This window comes from Coccidioides immitis, assembly GCF_000149335.2.
Source record: "Coccidioides immitis RS genomic scaffold supercont3.2, whole genome shotgun sequence".
NCBI classification, from domain to species: Eukaryota; Fungi; Ascomycota; class Eurotiomycetes; order Onygenales; family Onygenaceae; genus Coccidioides; species Coccidioides immitis.
This window is the reverse complement of record NW_004504309.1, coordinates 1,055,059-1,071,183: the sequence shown is the minus strand read 5'-3', so window position 1 is coordinate 1,071,183 and position 16,125 is coordinate 1,055,059. Positions and strand designations below refer to the sequence as shown.

Here is a 16,125-nt window from a genome sequence, read left to right as displayed (position 1 = left end):
AAAGACCGCGATCCCAAGTAGCCAAATTGGTCGAAACCGGTGTCCCTATCTTATCGATATCCCCAGGAAATCTACGAATCAGACACGATCACAATACTGCCATGCCTCGCGCTGCACGTCGCCGAACTGCCCCCAACGCGTCCGCCAAGCGCCAAAAGAATCGGCGAGCCGACGCCTCTCCCGACGCACAAAGGCCGGGGAAAAGGCAAAAAACTGCGGCCAGTTTGCCACAAGAAGACGGCACTCTCAAATCTACGCCGAAAAGGAGCAAATACTTCCTGCCTGCAGATGCTGAGAGCTCCGAGGCAGAGTATTGCCCAACGCCCATATCTTCCCCGCCTCTTAGCCCCGATTCTACGAATGCGGACCCCTGGGTCCCCGATACAGACGAGGAGAGTGATGACAACGGTCGAAAACGTAGCGGAGCAGCTAGGAAAGGGAAGCAGAAGAGCAAGAGGATATCGCAGGGCAAAGGCGGCAGGGAGCCGGAGCAGACTCGAGCTTCGAAATTAACAGACCTATGGAGAGAGGGTGTGCGGACGGGCCTGGGCCCAGGCAAAGAAGTCTATATAGAACTTCCTCAGGCCCGAGATCCGGGAAGCACGCCATATGAGGACCACACGATTCATCCGAATACATTGCTGTTCCTGGAAGATTTGAAAGCGAACAATGACAGGGACTGGCTGAAGAGTAAGCCCCCCCTTCTGGATTCTACAATTATCTTTGCGTTTACTCGACGTGTTCTTATAACCGTTCAGAGCATGATTCGGATTATCGCACGTCACAGAAGGATTGGGAGGCATTCGTGGAGAAATTGACCGAGAAAATTATTGAAAAGGATAGTACTATTCCTGAACTACCGGTGAAGGACGTGGTAGGTTGAAGTGCTGCACTGTTCGGACAAGGCGGTTTCCTAGATGCTGATGGACTGGGCAACGCATCCAGGTGTTTCGTATATATAGGGATGTCCGTTTTACCAATGACCCTACGCCTTACAAGGTAGGTGTTGTTCCAATCCAGATACCCTTTACGACGCTTCGCTTTTCCGTGATGTCTTCACGCCGCATGATGATGACATGCTAACAACATTCAGCCACACTTCTCAGCGGCATGGTAAGCCAAGAAACTTTTAATCCCTCCTTCTAAGCTGAACAAGGTTCTGACCCATATCATTATAGGTCCCGGACTGGTCGTAAAGGACCTTATGCGGCTTACTACGTCCACCTGGAGCCAGGGAAGTGCTTCGTTGGTAAGGTCTCTCAAAGCCTTCATACCCATATCATTTAAATTATTTGAGGATCGCTCTCGGTATCTCGGGTGCTGTGTGACCAACCACCTAGTGATATGGCAATCTCACATCCACCAAGGAGCACTGTCAACAAATTCAGGCATCGACGAGACGAGACATTCCAGCAGATCGAAGCGGCCTCAGCAAGATCTTTGTCTAATTATACTTCGCTAGGTTCGGGTCTATGGATGCCAGAGGCGGCAAGACTGGCCCTTCTAAGGCAAGACATCGACGGGCGATCGGAGCGCATCAAGCGCGTCTTGGGCCACTCCGACATACGAAGGGAAATTTTCGACGATATTCCTGACGAAGAAAAGAAGGTAGTGAAGGCTTTCATCAGTCAAAATCAAGAAACCGCTTTGAAAACCAAACCGAAGGTAAGGGAATGTTTCTTTGGTCACCGAGTGTTGACATCACCAACACATCCTGATGTTGCGAACCAACTGGGCCGCAACAATCACTCTCTTATCAATTCTTGTATCTCAAATGCCTCCATACTGCCGTGGATGAAATCATAGAGGTAAAATCGGGCAGCTGGCGAGTGTTGCGAACGGTCTGGCTGGGCCGAGACAGCCGAAAACGCGTGTCGCCGTGTAAACAGAAACGAGCCGACTGGTTCATCTCATCAGGTCTCATCATATCTTGCGGAGGAAGGCCTTGTAGGTTTACTTGCGGGCCTTTTCAAGCTTGCTGTAGATGCTATTGACTCGGTGGTGTTCGTTTTAGACGGTGTGTCTTCATGGGGCTTCGCTTGGAAGGCTGGTCGCCGCCGTTGGTGCAAAGTCTCAACGCCATGAAGGCATCAACGATGTGAGCAACAAGGCTGTCGACGCTTGACTGCTTATTTGACGAGTCCTGAGGTCATTTTGAAAAGCGTGTTCATGGAGAACGGACGACGGGGTTGCGAAGAGGGCGCGCTGTTTTGTGGATTTGGCTCGGTTCCATGCTGTTCTCCCACACTGAGGCCCCCCCCTGAAACCTCAGCCCTGATCAGAGTTCACACTACGATATCTGGTTGCACTATTGCCCTCTGTACCGCATTTCGCGGTGGGCTCTCGTTGCAACGCATACGGGCCTTGTGCCGCTCCCATTCCGCTACACAAAGAAGCCTTCCCGCCTTCAATGCGCTAACCTTGATTCCTCGGTTCTAGGGCTACAGTTCAGAGAACAAGAACATCGAACTACTCCGACTGCGCTCTTTCACGCTCAACAAGCAACTCCGTGACGAGGATCTGTTGGGCCCAGAAGCGCTGGACAGGATTGCGAGTATTATCGGAATCATGGTTCCTTTCGTAAGTCCATATCCCATACTCGTCTCCCTTGGTCCCTCTTGCGGCCTTACACAACATCACAACCGTCTCGATTTTGCACGGACCCTGCCACTCCGTTTTACCCTTGCCGTCCCACCTCTTGATGCAAGCGCTGGGGAGGTTGGGCACATCAGCATTTGACTTTCATCTGTCTTGCTACCCATAGACCCAATAATCCCGTTTTTTTCTTTTCTTTTTTTTTTTTTTTTTTGCATATCTCCGGGTAAAGAAAGGGATCAGCTTTGTTGGTCGCTTGGCCGGGATGCCCCGATACCTTTTCAGTCCTGGGCAGCTGTTGGGTGTCCACATCTGGACCCTTTTTCCGAAAGATGCTGCTCCTTAACCCCTGCCCTCAGGCGACTGGACCACCCTCCAGTCTCACATTGCGTGCACTAGCCCATCTCCCGCTCTCCCTACGTATGATGTGGCATCTTCAGCAGCAGCAACAATAAGGCGTATTGGACACGCTTATCGCCTGTGGAGCCCACCTTGCCAAACCCCACCATCTTCTAATGCTTTGTATTGACTGGCATTGCCACTTGGACAGGTCACATACTTGAACAGCGTTGTGATGCCTGATCTGGACGAAAACGAGCAAAACGATGACGATGAGGAGCCGGATGGAGGCAGTACTTCCTCGTAGGCAGAGCCAGGTCAGCTTGGGGACACGACTCAGCCAGATATCTACTTTTGCAGTTCAACCTCCCCAGGTTTACGCGCAAAGTCTTTCGACCAATAACGCAAATGTAGCCGTGAGGTTAAACACCCCCCCCTTTATTGTGCTTGATTCATTTCCTTTTGAGCGTCCATGCCCAATTGTTGGAACTACATTAGAGACCAATATCAGGAGATGTGGGAGGAAACATTTGGAAGCCGGGACCCCCGGCTTTGAAAAAGCTTCGTTGCCAGCATCGCTCGACCAAGAACCAACCCAAGCGATGGTGTTTCGATTTCGTGACATGTAGGCCGGGGGAATGGGTGGGAAGGAATTAGCCTTTTGCTCGTTGAGCGGGAAGTTGAGATGCTTGGAACAAAGTTTACCATAGAACCGATTCTGAAGGCTTGCGGATGCGGTTTCGGAGATTTGACATGGAGACCGTGTTCCCCCTCCGGGCATCATGAAACACGAGAAGTTTCTCCCTACGGTTTCTCTGGTCATTTGCTCATCAGCACTGGCTCGGATTGGAAAAAAAAAAAAAAAAGATTACAATATTTTCTTTCAAAGAAAATTTTTTGAGTTTGGTTCTTTTTTTTTTTTTTTTGGGCCTTTGGGAAAGTCTTGGAAGTATCATAGAAAACCCTGTTAATCGAAGATACAGGGTCAACTGGGAGATGGTGATATTGTCGCTCCATGTATGTATGCACATACGTACGTACGTACGTATATACATGCAGTAAGAATGCATATTCAAACGTTATTGTCTGCGGACGAGAGTGTAATTCGGGCACTTGCTTTGACATGCATATACACCCTTGTTTGAGATATAAAGCGGGGGTTTATGCGAGTCACCCGGTAGATAATTCGGCTGAGGAAGTTGGTTTCAAGCCATTCCCGCCAATCGACTTACTATCGATCCGCATAACGGTTGGAATTAAGCACTGGTGATGAATGGTGGAGATACAGGGGAAGGGTTACTGCTAGGTTCGGCCCGAAGAAAAGGATGAAGACTGCACCTAGAATATATTCGTCTCAAAATCTAGCCAGCCTCGGTTGAAAGAGTATACAAGGTTAGTATATTTTAGATTTTAGTATCGATTCTGCAAGATCAACTTGGTGACTCTATGTACCTTAATCTCCTAGCTATATATGGCTTGCTGAATGGATGTATGTGTGTGGGCATAGATGCACTGTATGATACACGCATACAAGATGACGCAAAGTGAAAGAAACCTAGAATCAGTAAATAAAGGAGATGCCGTGCTGGAGTGAGCATAACTTCAAAAAGAGATCGGGTATGCAGTGAGCATGTCGAGCCGACGGCTCGTATCGAGTCGCAACTGTATGTCAGGTAAAAGGAGACAGCATAGCCGAAACGGCCTGTGCAGGCATTAGCCTTTTGACACAGCAAATGCGAGCGCAAATCCGATGAGAGCACTCCATATGCACGTTTTTCCCATATCCAGATACGTTCCGGATGAGGCCCGTCGGCAAGGGCTAAATCCCGCCCGGGCGCGAGGATCAGTGGGCCAGAATAGAATACCTTGAACGGATGGGGATTGAAGAATGGCATCTCGGAGTTGTTTGTCCGTCTGTTAAGCCCGGATCAAAACGCATCGCTCAAGGGAAACACACCAGTGCACTGTGCTCCGAGGGGTGGCAATCGGATAAGGACCTGTATTGTTTTGGCGTCACAAGTGGCCGGTTGCCCCAATGGGCAGGAAATAAGGTCAGAAAAAAAAGGCGAGGATGAGATCATAGTTGCATTGGTGCCCAACAAGGCGGCGATGTTCTCGCAGCGGATGCGAATTTCCCCCCCAAGTTTCGAGGTGAAGAGATGGACTATAATCGCCGAACAGAACCAGCGCAGCATGTCGTGACACGTGGTGACTGGATATAGCAAAGGAGAAATGAATGTAAGGGGGAGTGGATGTATGTATGTGCGCGCAACAGGACAGGTGAAGGCTGTGCAAATGTGATATCGCCAACGAAGCAATGCATATGGCACGGTGCATACATGTGTATCTCATGGACCTTGGGGAGTTAGGAGTGGCGGACGAGGGCGCGAAGGCGTGAGGGGCAAGCGGCCTGACCTCAGGTCCAGGAGTGGCTGTTGAATCCCGGCATGCTAGTCCTGGAGAAGGAAATACAGTCCCTTTTCAACACATCTCGCATCATGAGAGCAAAGGTACTGTGATGAGGCAGGTGAGTATATTCATTGGAACATGGCCATGATGGGTCTGAAATTGCATATCACGGCGCTTGCAAAGGGGGAAGGATAGGGGAGGGGGGCGTTGACGCCAGAGCGGGCGTCGAAAGGAAAAGCCCTGGGATGGCGTAGGCGAACCGCTCGATTGAGCTGGTACAGTAGCGACCCCAAGATCTACCGTCCACGGTCGACCGTCCGCCGGCAACGCCATGGAGTCGCAGCGTCATCCAGGGAGGACCATGACCCATCCAGCCGGGATCAAAACGAGGCTTGGCACGCAGCAGGTGGCGGGCGCCCGGGCTGGTGATGCGGCGGTGCGATTGGCTGAGCTTAGAGCACATGACCAGCAGCGTATGCGGGTCAAGCGGAAGGGACAGGGATGCGGCAAAGCATAACAGCCGTGATGGGCCTTGCCCCACCCTCGCAATTCGGGCGACGCGCGCTTTTAATTTGCGCAACCGGCGGTGACAGCCTCGCATTAGTGCCGGAACCGCCCATATGTCATTAGCCCGTTCCTTTCGCCAGTCCGAGGCGCTGGGCACGTTTTTGTCGCCGCTCTGGACGGGGGCCATGCGTGTCAGCTGGCGCGAAGTCCAGCCTCCCACACCATGTGACTGTTTGGATGCTGGTGTTCAAAATCACCGCTTCTCCTGCCCATGCCGCCGGGAGCTGGCTATTGGACACCACTTGGGCGGGCTGAACGTGGACGAGCAGGGGTTTTGCTGTCTGTCCGTCGGCCATCGAAGAGAGAGAACCGCCAAGTGTTATCGTATTTCGACTGTTTCGTACGGTATTGTACTGTTACATCAAAGGCCGTATCAAACGAGGTACCTGGTAAGTATCGCGATTGGCGCTTTTCCGAGATCTTTTTTTTTTTTTTTCTTTTTTTGTGTGTGCTGTTGTCTTCCTTGCTGCCCAACGGCTTCATGACAGGGAGGGAGCAATATACCCCCGCTCATGCAGCTTAAAGGCTCCAGGCAGGTGGGTAAGGCGGGTAAGCGGGAAGTTGAACACTTAATTGGGTATTTGGAAGGGCCTTACCGACGTTGCAGTGAATTGGTCGAATCTGGTTCATCATGGCGAGAACTCAAGGCAGCATGCGCATGCGAAATGTTGATGATGACTTCATATGTGGATTCTGGCATGGCTGTATGCACGCCTTTCGTGCATACCAAACTGTGATTGAACAATGTTTTGTTGTGGCTGGCGTGACATCTTCGGGGACCGGCAACGAGGATCGAGGCGGTGTGGGATTTAAATTTGCGATGCATCAGAGCTGATGAGGGAATCACGCGCAGAATAAGCTCAAAGCAGAACAGAACCCAAAAAAAAAAAAAAAAAAAGAAAAAAAAAAGAGAAAATGTCGGTCAATGAGTGTTGTCGCACGTGTCGCGCAATCTTCAGCACTATTCTCTACCCATACGGCGAAGAGTCATAAATCTTCCCCCGCGAAGGTTGTGGAAATGATTGCAGATGCCGTGGTTTCTTGGACAGAGCATCTTTGTTGATGTCAAGGACTCAAAAGTGTTGACGATGCAGCCCCATTTTTGAAATGGAATATCTCACAAAACAAGTAAGATGACGGAGTTTCCTTGGCTTGCCTGGATAGATTTATAGCCGGTTTTGGCAAGTCGGTGGGAGACATGAAAAGATCGGCGGCAAGAAATAATGTGCTCCAGTGCGAAGCATATGAACATGCAGTGAACCAAACCAAGGATTGGCCTGCATTATCACACACATCATGGTCGCAAAAAATGGATGAGACCTACAAATCAGAATCACATTTCGACAACCTCTCCCGTTGCCTGCATACCCGGTGACAGGACACATGATCTATCCGCAATGCAACGTGCCGCTGCTGCATACACAGACGTCGTACAGTGCAGAGCATGAGGCCAATCGAACCCATGATAGCGAGCCGCCCGTCGTTGGCCCTGAGACTCGAGAGCCAAGAAGGAACCCTACCAACATCACTGCCGTTTCCCCTAATTTTTGTTTCTTTGCTTTTTCTTTTCCCTATCCGTCCTGAACAGTGAAAATGAGTTTGGTTTTTACACCATTGTGAAGTTACAGATGGGGACCTCCTTTTCAGCCTGGAGATCGCCGTTTCAAATCGGAGCGGCCCGCGGCCCGCTAGTCGATCTTCCTGTGCAATGACACTGAAGATTTCCCGGGATCCTGGAGAGATGCGGAGACCACGGGAATACAAGGCCAATCGGCCACGAAACGCTTCCTTTTTTTTTTTTTTTTTTTTTTTTTCCCATTCCCTGTATGAAAGCCGAGATGTCAATGTCTTGTCCGTGAGCAAGGCCCCCATCTGGAAATCGATGATCAAAACGCAACGAATGAAGCATGGCGGTTGGAAAAAAAGTTCAGCCCATTGAAGTTCGATGCCAGAGGATTCACTTGCTCCCAGTGGTAAAATGCCTTTTTCCCTCAAACACCGCGCTTATCCGCCGAGTTAATAACCGATCACAAGTCTTCCCGCGGTTCAGAGCCCATGAACCCTGGCTGAAGATCAGCCTGGGAAACTGCAGGTTCGCAGCATAGTCATCCTCCCACAACAGGCCGCAACCTGCATGCCTCTTCGGCTGCCAATACGATCCAAGAAGGCGGGGCCGTCAAGGGCAGCTTCATCGTCACGAAAATCACAATTATTTGAATTTCGCCCGCAGGCGCACTTGGTCCTGTGACTGAACCAGGTTCTGCTCGCACCAACTCTACCAATTGAAGCACAGCTGTCGTACTTGTTGGCACGAAAATCTCACAGTTTTGCCGGGACACGGTATTGGGCTTTCTTCCGGTATTATCTCGTGGATTGGAGGATATCCATCTGAAGGATCGCTTCCATTCCAGGTCAATTGCAATCTGTCATAATGTATTGCAACTTACAGAGTAGAAATGTAACCGACGTTCCCAAGAAATTACCCGTCCGAGCAGTTTTTCTGAAATTCGATTAGTTTACCGCGCTAATCCGGCAGCGAAACGCATGGTGCGCCCGGCGCCGGCCTCGTTCCTTTCTCTTCCGTTGCCCACGCCAGCCTGCACCTCAAACACGCACCCATCTCATGAGACACAAGGCCCGCGCCGCTTCATGACCCACGGAAGTTCACTCAGTTGATTGGTGCCGTGTATCTTGCCACATAGTCCTTTCCCACAACACCTTTTGTCGACGCCGGCCAGCGGCGAGCCCGCGCTCCCAGGAACCGCCACCTACCGCGTAAACATAAACTCTCCACAACGATGTCTCACCGCCCTCATCCTTGGATTCCACGTTGTTTCTATGATGCTTTGTTGCCATTGGCCGAAGGCAGAGGGAAATCATAAAATGAAAGTTGGCAGTCAGCAGTCACACAGGAGAGATTTTTGACGGCTTTCCTGGGTGGTGCGATCCTGTCATTGTGCTTGAAAGCTGCACATATCCGTTCCCAGAACCATTGTGAAACCCTATCCTACTTTGCTCTCAAAGTGTGTTAATGTAGGTGCAAAACAGGACCGCGTTGGTCACAATGCATTGCATCATAAAGACGGTGAAGACCCAGGTGACAACACCCGGAAGTGGAGCTGTGACATAGTACACATCGGACAAGACTACGGAGAATGGAGAATGGAGAATGGGAAAGGCTAGTTCCGCCACGGCCCTCGCGTGCACACCCGCAGTGTCCCAGACGTTCGGTTACATATGAGAAACCTGCTCCATTTTGGGTTTGCCCAGATGGACAGAAGCCGTCCGAAAGGGTCTCAGTTTTCGCCAAGGTTCCACTCGTCCTGTTTGCCACTTGAACTTCATCTGCAGACGACCCACTTACACACTTCCGTTCGTTGGTTGTCAGCTCCAAGAAGTATGACTTGCAGCCCCCTCCCCCTACAGTACCAGGCTTCCACCCGTCTTTCCAGAGTTGACGCTTCGCCCGTCCAGCGAGTCCTGCAAGGGCGGGCCGTCGAGCTTGCTTAAATCCGGGTCAAAGCATTGTTTTGTATCCATGGTTCACTGCTGGCTAGACCTGGAGCACGGGATGTACCGCGTATATGTGCAACATCTGCACGTATGTATTGTATACCTCGCCCTTTTGTACAGCCGTTTTGTATGGATACAAAATGCGCTCCATTTTCGCAGGGGTCCTCAGTTAAGTTAGGGGAGGAAAAAAAAACGTGTTGCGTGGGTTTTCCTTGGCCTGTCTGGCGATCGAAGTGGAGCCGTTTGGCCTTAAAACACCCTCCCTATCGCTGGGACCAGAGTTTTCACGAGTGAGTCTGGAGGGTCTTGGGGGATGAAACTTGACAATTCTCTTGCCTCGGGTGCCTTTTGGGTCAGAGAGGAAAATGATGTCCTGCATGCATGTATGAATCTAACGCACATACATCATACATGCAGATATGTGAGGAAGCCCAAATGCACACCCCTTTGGGCCTGAATACACAGCCCCTTTCCGAGAGATATTTTTTTCTTTTATTATTTTTTCTTGTTGGGGTTAAGCCCATCTGGAAAGTTCAAAGTCTGCAAAAAGTTGCCGAGCTCATCTGGGTCACCCGAGTTTGGCGCTGGGTATCACCGATGTTCTCCTGACATCCTTTCTGTGAGTTCTTTTTTTTTTTCCTCAATTTTTTTGGAGGGGGGTGAAGAATATCATCATCCAGACTCCAGTGGAACCGCCGAAGGGGGGGAGGTTTAGCCTTGACACTTCCGGACATTCCCTTCCAACAGTAGCACAGAAGAGAGTCCCGTCGCAATTCTTTGCGTAATTCGTTCCGTACGTCCATATGATGTACTCCGTACCGAACACGTGTACATAATTGCCCTGGGAACCTGCAGTCATAATAACGGAGACCGTATTGCTACCAGTGTTCGTTCTTTTTCTTTTAAAGTATTATTCACGGCTGATAGTCATGCAACCCCACAATGTTCCGCTTGACGGATAAGGCTGAGAAAGACGATGACGGTCCTACGACAGGAGCAATAAACCTCATCGTGCAGATACCCTTGACAGGCGGTGCCCCATATGCTCTTGCAAACGCTAATCCATGTTACTTCGTATGAAGTGTATTGATTGTACGAACTTGCGCGGAGGAGGAGCCCGGAAGTTACGTAACGAAGTTATCTCAGGATAACTCTTATCCCTAGGGGGTGGTCAGTACATTGCAGCTGATATGCTGGATGTATGTATGTGGATGGTATGGCCGCCCAACCCAATGAACTGTATTCTTGTTTTATATTTTTAGTTTTATTTTTATTTCCCACCCCCCGGAGACCACGAAAGTGGCCGGCTGATTACCCATACGCTTATATGCTAATTTACGGGATGATGCGCTCTGGTTTCGTCGGGCCACGTCCCCCCGACCCTCCGTAGGGTGACGTGCTACCGCTGCTGTATCTTACTGGCGTTTCTTTTGAATGGGCGGTTGGGAGAAGCTCTCAACTAGGTTTGGAATTTTGGATGGTTCCGTGTGAGACGGGCACTATGGTCGTCCATGTCGGACGTGAGCAACCTTGTTGGATCTGTGGGAGCCGGTAGGTTATTGGAGAACCGCGAGCCCGTCCCCGACGCGACGTGGTGAATTAAGGCCAAAAAATATGGGGTAAAAGGTTTTGGAGGTGACGATGCATTGCCACGGGAGGGGCTGAAAGGAGGAATTGACCAGGAGGAGGTTCGTTATGGCCAGGGATAACAACAAGACACGTCTTTGGACTGGAGGTTCTGATATAGCGATGTAAGCATCATAGATGTCTTAGATTCCAGCGGGGTAACGAAGCTGGCTAAAGAGGCGAAAAAGTGCCGTTGCTTCGTGATGTGAAGTTTTCCACTTCCCACATAAATATAGGGACCCATGCCTTTAACGCAACACCCCCCTTGACCAGCGTTTGCTGAAGGATTCAAGGTTATGGGATCAGAGTTGGGGTTTGGGTGTGAGGAATGTCGAGTCGGCTGCAGATTGTTCTTGGCCGCCAAAGGTTTAGGAAATTGGGGATGTTAGCAATGTGTGGAGATCTTGACCTTGCATGCTGAAGAAAATCGATAAGAAATGATTGCTATCCGTTTTTCAAAAGCAGTCAAACTGCGCTCTCGAAACAGGGCCATCCCGACCTGAAGCCTGCGTGTAATCTGTGTATGTCTTCCGTCTTGTGTGTTATGATGTGTCCTCGCTGTTTGTGAGAAGTGTTTGGGTGCTGTTTCGGTACCGTAACGGACCGGAACAGAATACAGGAAAACTAGGCCGATACAACCAGCGGTACGGCCAAGCCCCGGTCGATCGCAGGGGTTGTTTTGTATCGAATCGACAAACTGCCGGCAAGAGAGGGAAAAAAAAAAAAAAAAAAAGAAAAAGGCCGTCGCGGGATAGGCATCATAATAATATGTAACCTTAATAAGAGGATGGATGGGGGGGAGCAGGATGCAGAATCGACGGCCCTGCACCCCCATGCCGGGACCCTTGATGCCTGAGCGACCAAGGCAGCGGTACCTTGCTGAGGCTTCCGCCCTCTCTCCGCTCCTCGAGCCGGCTGCGATCGCTGATTCGCTTGCCTCGAGTTTCCCAAGGGATTTTCGTATTGGAGGAGGCGATGGTGTTTTGATTTCTGATTTGTTGTTTGGGACATCCTCTTTTGTTTTACTGTTTTCAACTTTTTATTTTATTTTTAAAATTTGGACTTTTGCCCTTTTTTTTTTTTTAATCCTCCGCGGATCCATCGTCCGAGTGGGGGGGTTTTGCGTGGAAATGTGTAGACGGGGAGAGAGGAGAGAATGATTGTCCACCTTGGGGAGTTCGTGATGCCTGTCACTGGGTGTGCGGGATCTGATTCGTGAAGATGTCGGGTTTTGACTGGAGATGGGCGTTCTGTAGGGCGAGCGATCCGATCGGTTCCTGGGTTCACCGGAGCATACCTGCGAGTGACTCCATCAGGATGGAGCACAGGGTCCATTCATCGGGCAGTGCGTGTGTGTGTGAGTGTGAGTGTGAGTGTGGAGGAGCGAGTGCTGCAAAATGACACGACGATGCCAATGCCAGCCAACTTACCCCATACTCCGTATACAGCGTGTACATTCGGTAAGTAACGTACGGTACGGCGTTCTCTCCGGGTAGTTTTTAGATGTATGTATGTATGTATGGATGTATGTATGTTTGTTGTCTCGAGCTCTGCCGCTGCCGCTGCGTGAGCCGTAACTCTCGCTCGCGCGCTCGCTGCTCAACGGCACGCTGATCCTGGCTCCGGGGACGCTGGCTGTCTGGGGACCCATCCTGTTCCATCGAAACCATGGTTGAACGGCCCTCAAGTCATCGAGAACCAAAGAAAAAAAGGCGCCGGAAGAGAGTTAGGTTTGGGGCCTTTGCTTTCATGGGAGCGAGTGGAACCTAGTTCCCAATACGCACGGCACACGCTTTCTTTTTCTTTTTTTTTTTTTTAATTTTTTTTCGCCCTTGGTTCAACTCTATGCTAGGATACGGTGAATGCAAGTAACTAGTTCCATATTTCTATGAATTTTTCGAATCCTCCTCCTCCTCCTTCTCACCCTCACCCGGCCAATTCTCTGCTGCGCAACACACCCCATCACGCCCGGCCGCATCGCCTGTCCTTTCCTCCTTATCGCGGGTTTCTTCTTTTTCTTTTTCTTTTTCTTTTTTCTCCATTGTCTCCTTTGTCTATCGTCCTTCGCCTTACCTCTTCGGCTGCGTATAGTTCTCCGTTTCGCGCCTTGAATCTAGCCAATTCGGGTTCGTGTATCAATCGCTGGCAAGGTAAACGGTTCCCCCTCCGAACGGCCTCTCTGCGCCCATCAACCCTCCTATTGTGCATTCCAAACTCCCCAAAATTGCCCGATTGCTGTAAAGATCACCTCGTTTCCCTTAGCATTCCCATCAGGTGGTCCGTTGTATCGTGTTCTCATTTTCCCCTTTCTTTCTGCTGGCGATCCTTGTCAGCCCGGTTGGGCCCCATCGACGAGCCGCTCACCGCTTCCTCCGACCGGCTCTGGTCCAGCACGCTGACTTTTCTTCAAAGAGGTCCGGACTGGGACTGGCTCTCGGTAGGAAAGCAGACAAGAGACGGTAGCCTGTCGCCAGAGGGGAAAAAAAAAAGAAAATAAAAAAACACGGGATTGAGCTTCTTCATTCCTTCTCGTTCCTGAAAGGGGGTAAAAAAAAGGGAGTCCGGCAGCGCAAGGGAAGAGAAAGCGAAAGGAGAAGAGAAGACGGACATTCCCGTCCTGAAGGGCCCGGCTGTTCAGGTATTTAACGCGCTGGACAGGAATCCCGCCCGCGTCAGCTGCTCTCGGCCAGCTGGCCGCAGTGGGGGACCGCTCCGCGTCTCGCTGTGTTCCACCTGCCCCGGTGTGCTGCATCGTGACCTTTCGTTCCCTCGCACCGAACCTCACATCTTGTACTCACTCATCTCTCTCACTCACTCTCTCTCTCACACATCACACATACACCTAACTCTCCCTCTCCCCCTCCCTCTCTCTTTGCTCTCTGCACTCTCAATCACTTCGCTTTTTGCGAGAAACATCTGTCTGTTCGATGCTCACACACTTTCGGCTAAAAGGGCTATGCGAGATCCACGAATTGTGACTGCCAGTCGTCGTTGTCGGGCCATCGTTGGCGCCTAGCGAATAAAAAACCAGCATCGCATATCAAACGGAAAAAGCGCCATTCTCTTCGGCCCAAAACCCTTGTCCCGAGCGGTCCCGCTTTTTCGAGCCGTCATTCCCTGAACAGCGGCGTTTCGTTGGGAAAAGGGCTGGACTGACAGACCTGCAGCTGATCCCTGCTCCCAATTGCATCACGGTACGCAGACAAATTTAGTTCGATATAAGAAGGATTTCGTTGCCCACTCTTCCCGCTCGCAAGGCCGCAACAACAAATGTCCAACGAGTCCCACCGTCAAGGACAGCTCCCACCGCCACCGTGGACCGCCAGCCAACCCGAATATCCTCCACCCGCCCAGTATCCTGTCCGTATTTTACCCTCTCCCTGCCCACTCTGATGCTTCTTTTTCTCCTTTTCTTTTCTTTTTTTCCACTTTCCTCGCCATCATACTTTTCCTCCCTTTCTCCGCCTCGCCTCTACTCACCTCTGCTCTCCTCTTCTGAATTAACCTCTTATATATACCCTCAGCCTCTTTGCCTTCTTTGTCTTCTTTTTGCCTGCCTTTTTAGTCTTTAATACTTTTAACTTCACTTTGATATTTCTAAGCTCCCATCTAACATCACTCACATAAAGGCTCAAACGACCCAGCCGCCTCCATATTATCAGCCTCCTGCCCCTGGCATGGCCACGATTCAACAACCCGTACAACATCCACAGCCGGATGCCTATCGTCTACCCCACCCTGGTCCATATCAACGTGCCCCCGAGATGTACGTTCCTCCACCCGCCGCTCCCCCGGTATCTTCGGGAGTATATCCGGCCGCCGCTCCAAGACAGCGAACCGCGATAGCATGTCGATATTGTCGCAGGCGGAAGGTGTGTAGTTCCTCAACAGCTGTACCCCATCCATCAGTCATGTTAACGAATGTCTTGCGCGATTCCTATAGATTCGATGCTCTGGATTCGAGTCGTCGCATGACGGCCGATGTAGCAATTGCGTGAGGTTTAACCAAGATTGCATGTTCACGCCGGTGTCTTCACAGACGCAAGCGTTTGTTCCCGCCCATGCGGCGTACCCCCACCTCCGGAATGTTCAGGCGGCGGCACGCATGGGGGGACGACCTGGCGATGGAGTATTACTCTATGGAGCCCATGGACAGCCTTTGCCTCCACCACAGGCTCCTCCTGTCCCTGCTGCCGTTCCACATGGACAGGAAAACACATTGCCACCTCCAGTGAATTTGTACCAGCAGCCACACCCATCCTACGGGAGACCAGGACCCGGACCAACAGGCCCGCCTCCATCTTTGGCCCCTGCTATTTATCATGATCCTGTGAGTCGCAAACGTCCCCACCCCGGCGAGGTTTCCCTTCCTCAACCCCGTGGCCATTCTCCATCCGTTTCAAATTCTAATTCCTCCCGCTCCTCTCCACAGCGAGCTTCCCAAGGACGTCGTGAATCAGGCACTGGATATGAATACTCCGAACCTCCAACACTACCTCCCGTCTCAGCTCCGGCCTCCGGCGCTGCTTATCCTTCTCAGCCTGCTCCCGCTGCTCCTGGCACATTCTATCCACCCGGGCAACAAGACACGAGAAGATTGTCATCTCATTCATCATACTCGTTCGATCAATCACACAACCCACCGCCTGGCACAAATCCATCAGCTCCCACTCTACCAACCCTTCAACCCCCGCCCTCTTCCACTGCGAGGGATTCAGGCTCGACTCCCCCGCCCGGACAGACTGCTACCACTAGACGCAGCGGCCTTAGCGTTACAGATATGCTAGTTCCTACCGAGCCTCAAAATCTACGCAGTGATACCGATAATCGCATGGTGAGCGCGCTTGATAGACGAGGGATAGGTAGATAAGCCCTACGCAACTCACAATATTAATTGAAAAAATGAGAAACGAAAATAAAATTTTTTAAAAAAAAAGAGAGAAGTATGATGCCTGTCTTTAACGATTAGTGGCCCATGCTGGTAATGGGGATTCGACTTGTTGAAACCGTTTCGAGATAAGTGACGTTTGGCGGCTAATTCCTTCGAAAAAGCGTACTTGGACCCTAGGCGCGGCT

The 16,125-nt window shown here is 50.9% G+C and overlaps 5 protein-coding genes across 5 annotated transcripts; 3 read left to right on the top strand and 2 right to left on the bottom strand.

Annotated features, from left to right (window-relative positions):
- The first annotated feature begins 6 nt into the window (after window positions 1-6).
- CIMG_05858 (TIGR02453 family protein) lies at window positions 7-4,015 on the top strand. Its single transcript, XM_001241961.2, has 8 exons — window positions 7-690; window positions 759-874; window positions 946-999; window positions 1,094-1,113; window positions 1,179-1,249; window positions 1,463-1,665; window positions 2,440-2,580; window positions 3,146-4,015. Exons 1-8 carry the CDS (start codon window positions 102-104, stop codon window positions 3,239-3,241), a joined length of 1,290 nt encoding a protein of 429 aa, XP_001241962.1. The 5' UTR covers window positions 7-101; the 3' UTR covers window positions 3,242-4,015.
- A 333-nt stretch (window positions 4,016-4,348) lies between these two features.
- On the bottom strand, window positions 4,349-6,441 carry CIMG_05856 (uncharacterized protein). Its single transcript, XM_001241959.2, has one exon. The coding sequence runs from the start codon at window positions 6,035-6,037 to the stop codon at window positions 5,510-5,512; it is 528 nt and encodes a 175-aa protein (XP_001241960.2). The 5' UTR covers window positions 6,038-6,441; the 3' UTR covers window positions 4,349-5,509.
- A 1,574-nt stretch (window positions 6,442-8,015) lies between these two features.
- On the bottom strand, window positions 8,016-8,766 carry CIMG_05855 (uncharacterized protein; the record flags this gene model as incomplete). The annotated part of the gene is made up of 3 exons (XM_001241958.1): window positions 8,016-8,298; window positions 8,431-8,507; window positions 8,683-8,766. The coding sequence occupies 3 exons, from the start codon at window positions 8,764-8,766 to the stop codon at window positions 8,016-8,018; spliced, it is 444 nt and encodes a 147-aa protein (XP_001241959.1).
- Window positions 8,767-10,365: 1,599 nt separating this feature from the next.
- On the top strand, window positions 10,366-11,258 carry CIMG_11622 (uncharacterized protein; the record flags this gene model as incomplete). The annotated part of the gene is made up of 4 exons (XM_012358619.1): window positions 10,366-10,456; window positions 10,588-10,622; window positions 10,814-10,974; window positions 11,171-11,258. 4 exons carry the CDS (start codon window positions 10,366-10,368, stop codon window positions 11,256-11,258), a joined length of 375 nt encoding a protein of 124 aa, XP_012214042.1.
- Window positions 11,259-14,726: 3,468 nt separating this feature from the next.
- Window positions 14,727-15,919, top strand: CIMG_05854 (C6 zinc finger domain-containing protein; the record flags this gene model as incomplete). Its single annotated transcript, XM_001241957.2, has 2 exons — window positions 14,727-14,921; window positions 14,993-15,919. 2 exons carry the CDS (start codon window positions 14,727-14,729, stop codon window positions 15,917-15,919), a joined length of 1,122 nt encoding a protein of 373 aa, XP_001241958.2.
- Window positions 15,920-16,125: the final 206 nt, after the last annotated feature.

What these genes read in the sequence shown, in the direction of transcription:
- CIMG_05856 (XM_001241959.2), bottom strand. Translation starts at nt 6,037, where the DNA reads ATGGCCCCCGTCCAGAGCGGCGACAAAAACGTGCCCAGCGCCTCGGAC.
- CIMG_05858 (XM_001241961.2), top strand. Translation starts at nt 102, where the DNA reads ATGCCTCGCGCTGCACGTCGCCGAACTGCCCCCAACGCGTCCGCCAAG. An exon ending in ATGACCCTACGCCTTACAAG is followed by an intron (nt 1,000 to 1,093) that starts GTAGGTGTTGTT and finishes AACAACATTCAG; the next exon opens with CCACACTTCTCAGCGGCATG. An exon ending in CTTTGAAAACCAAACCGAAG is followed by an intron (nt 1,666 to 2,439) that starts GTAAGGGAATGT and finishes CCTCGGTTCTAG; the next exon opens with GGCTACAGTTCAGAGAACAA.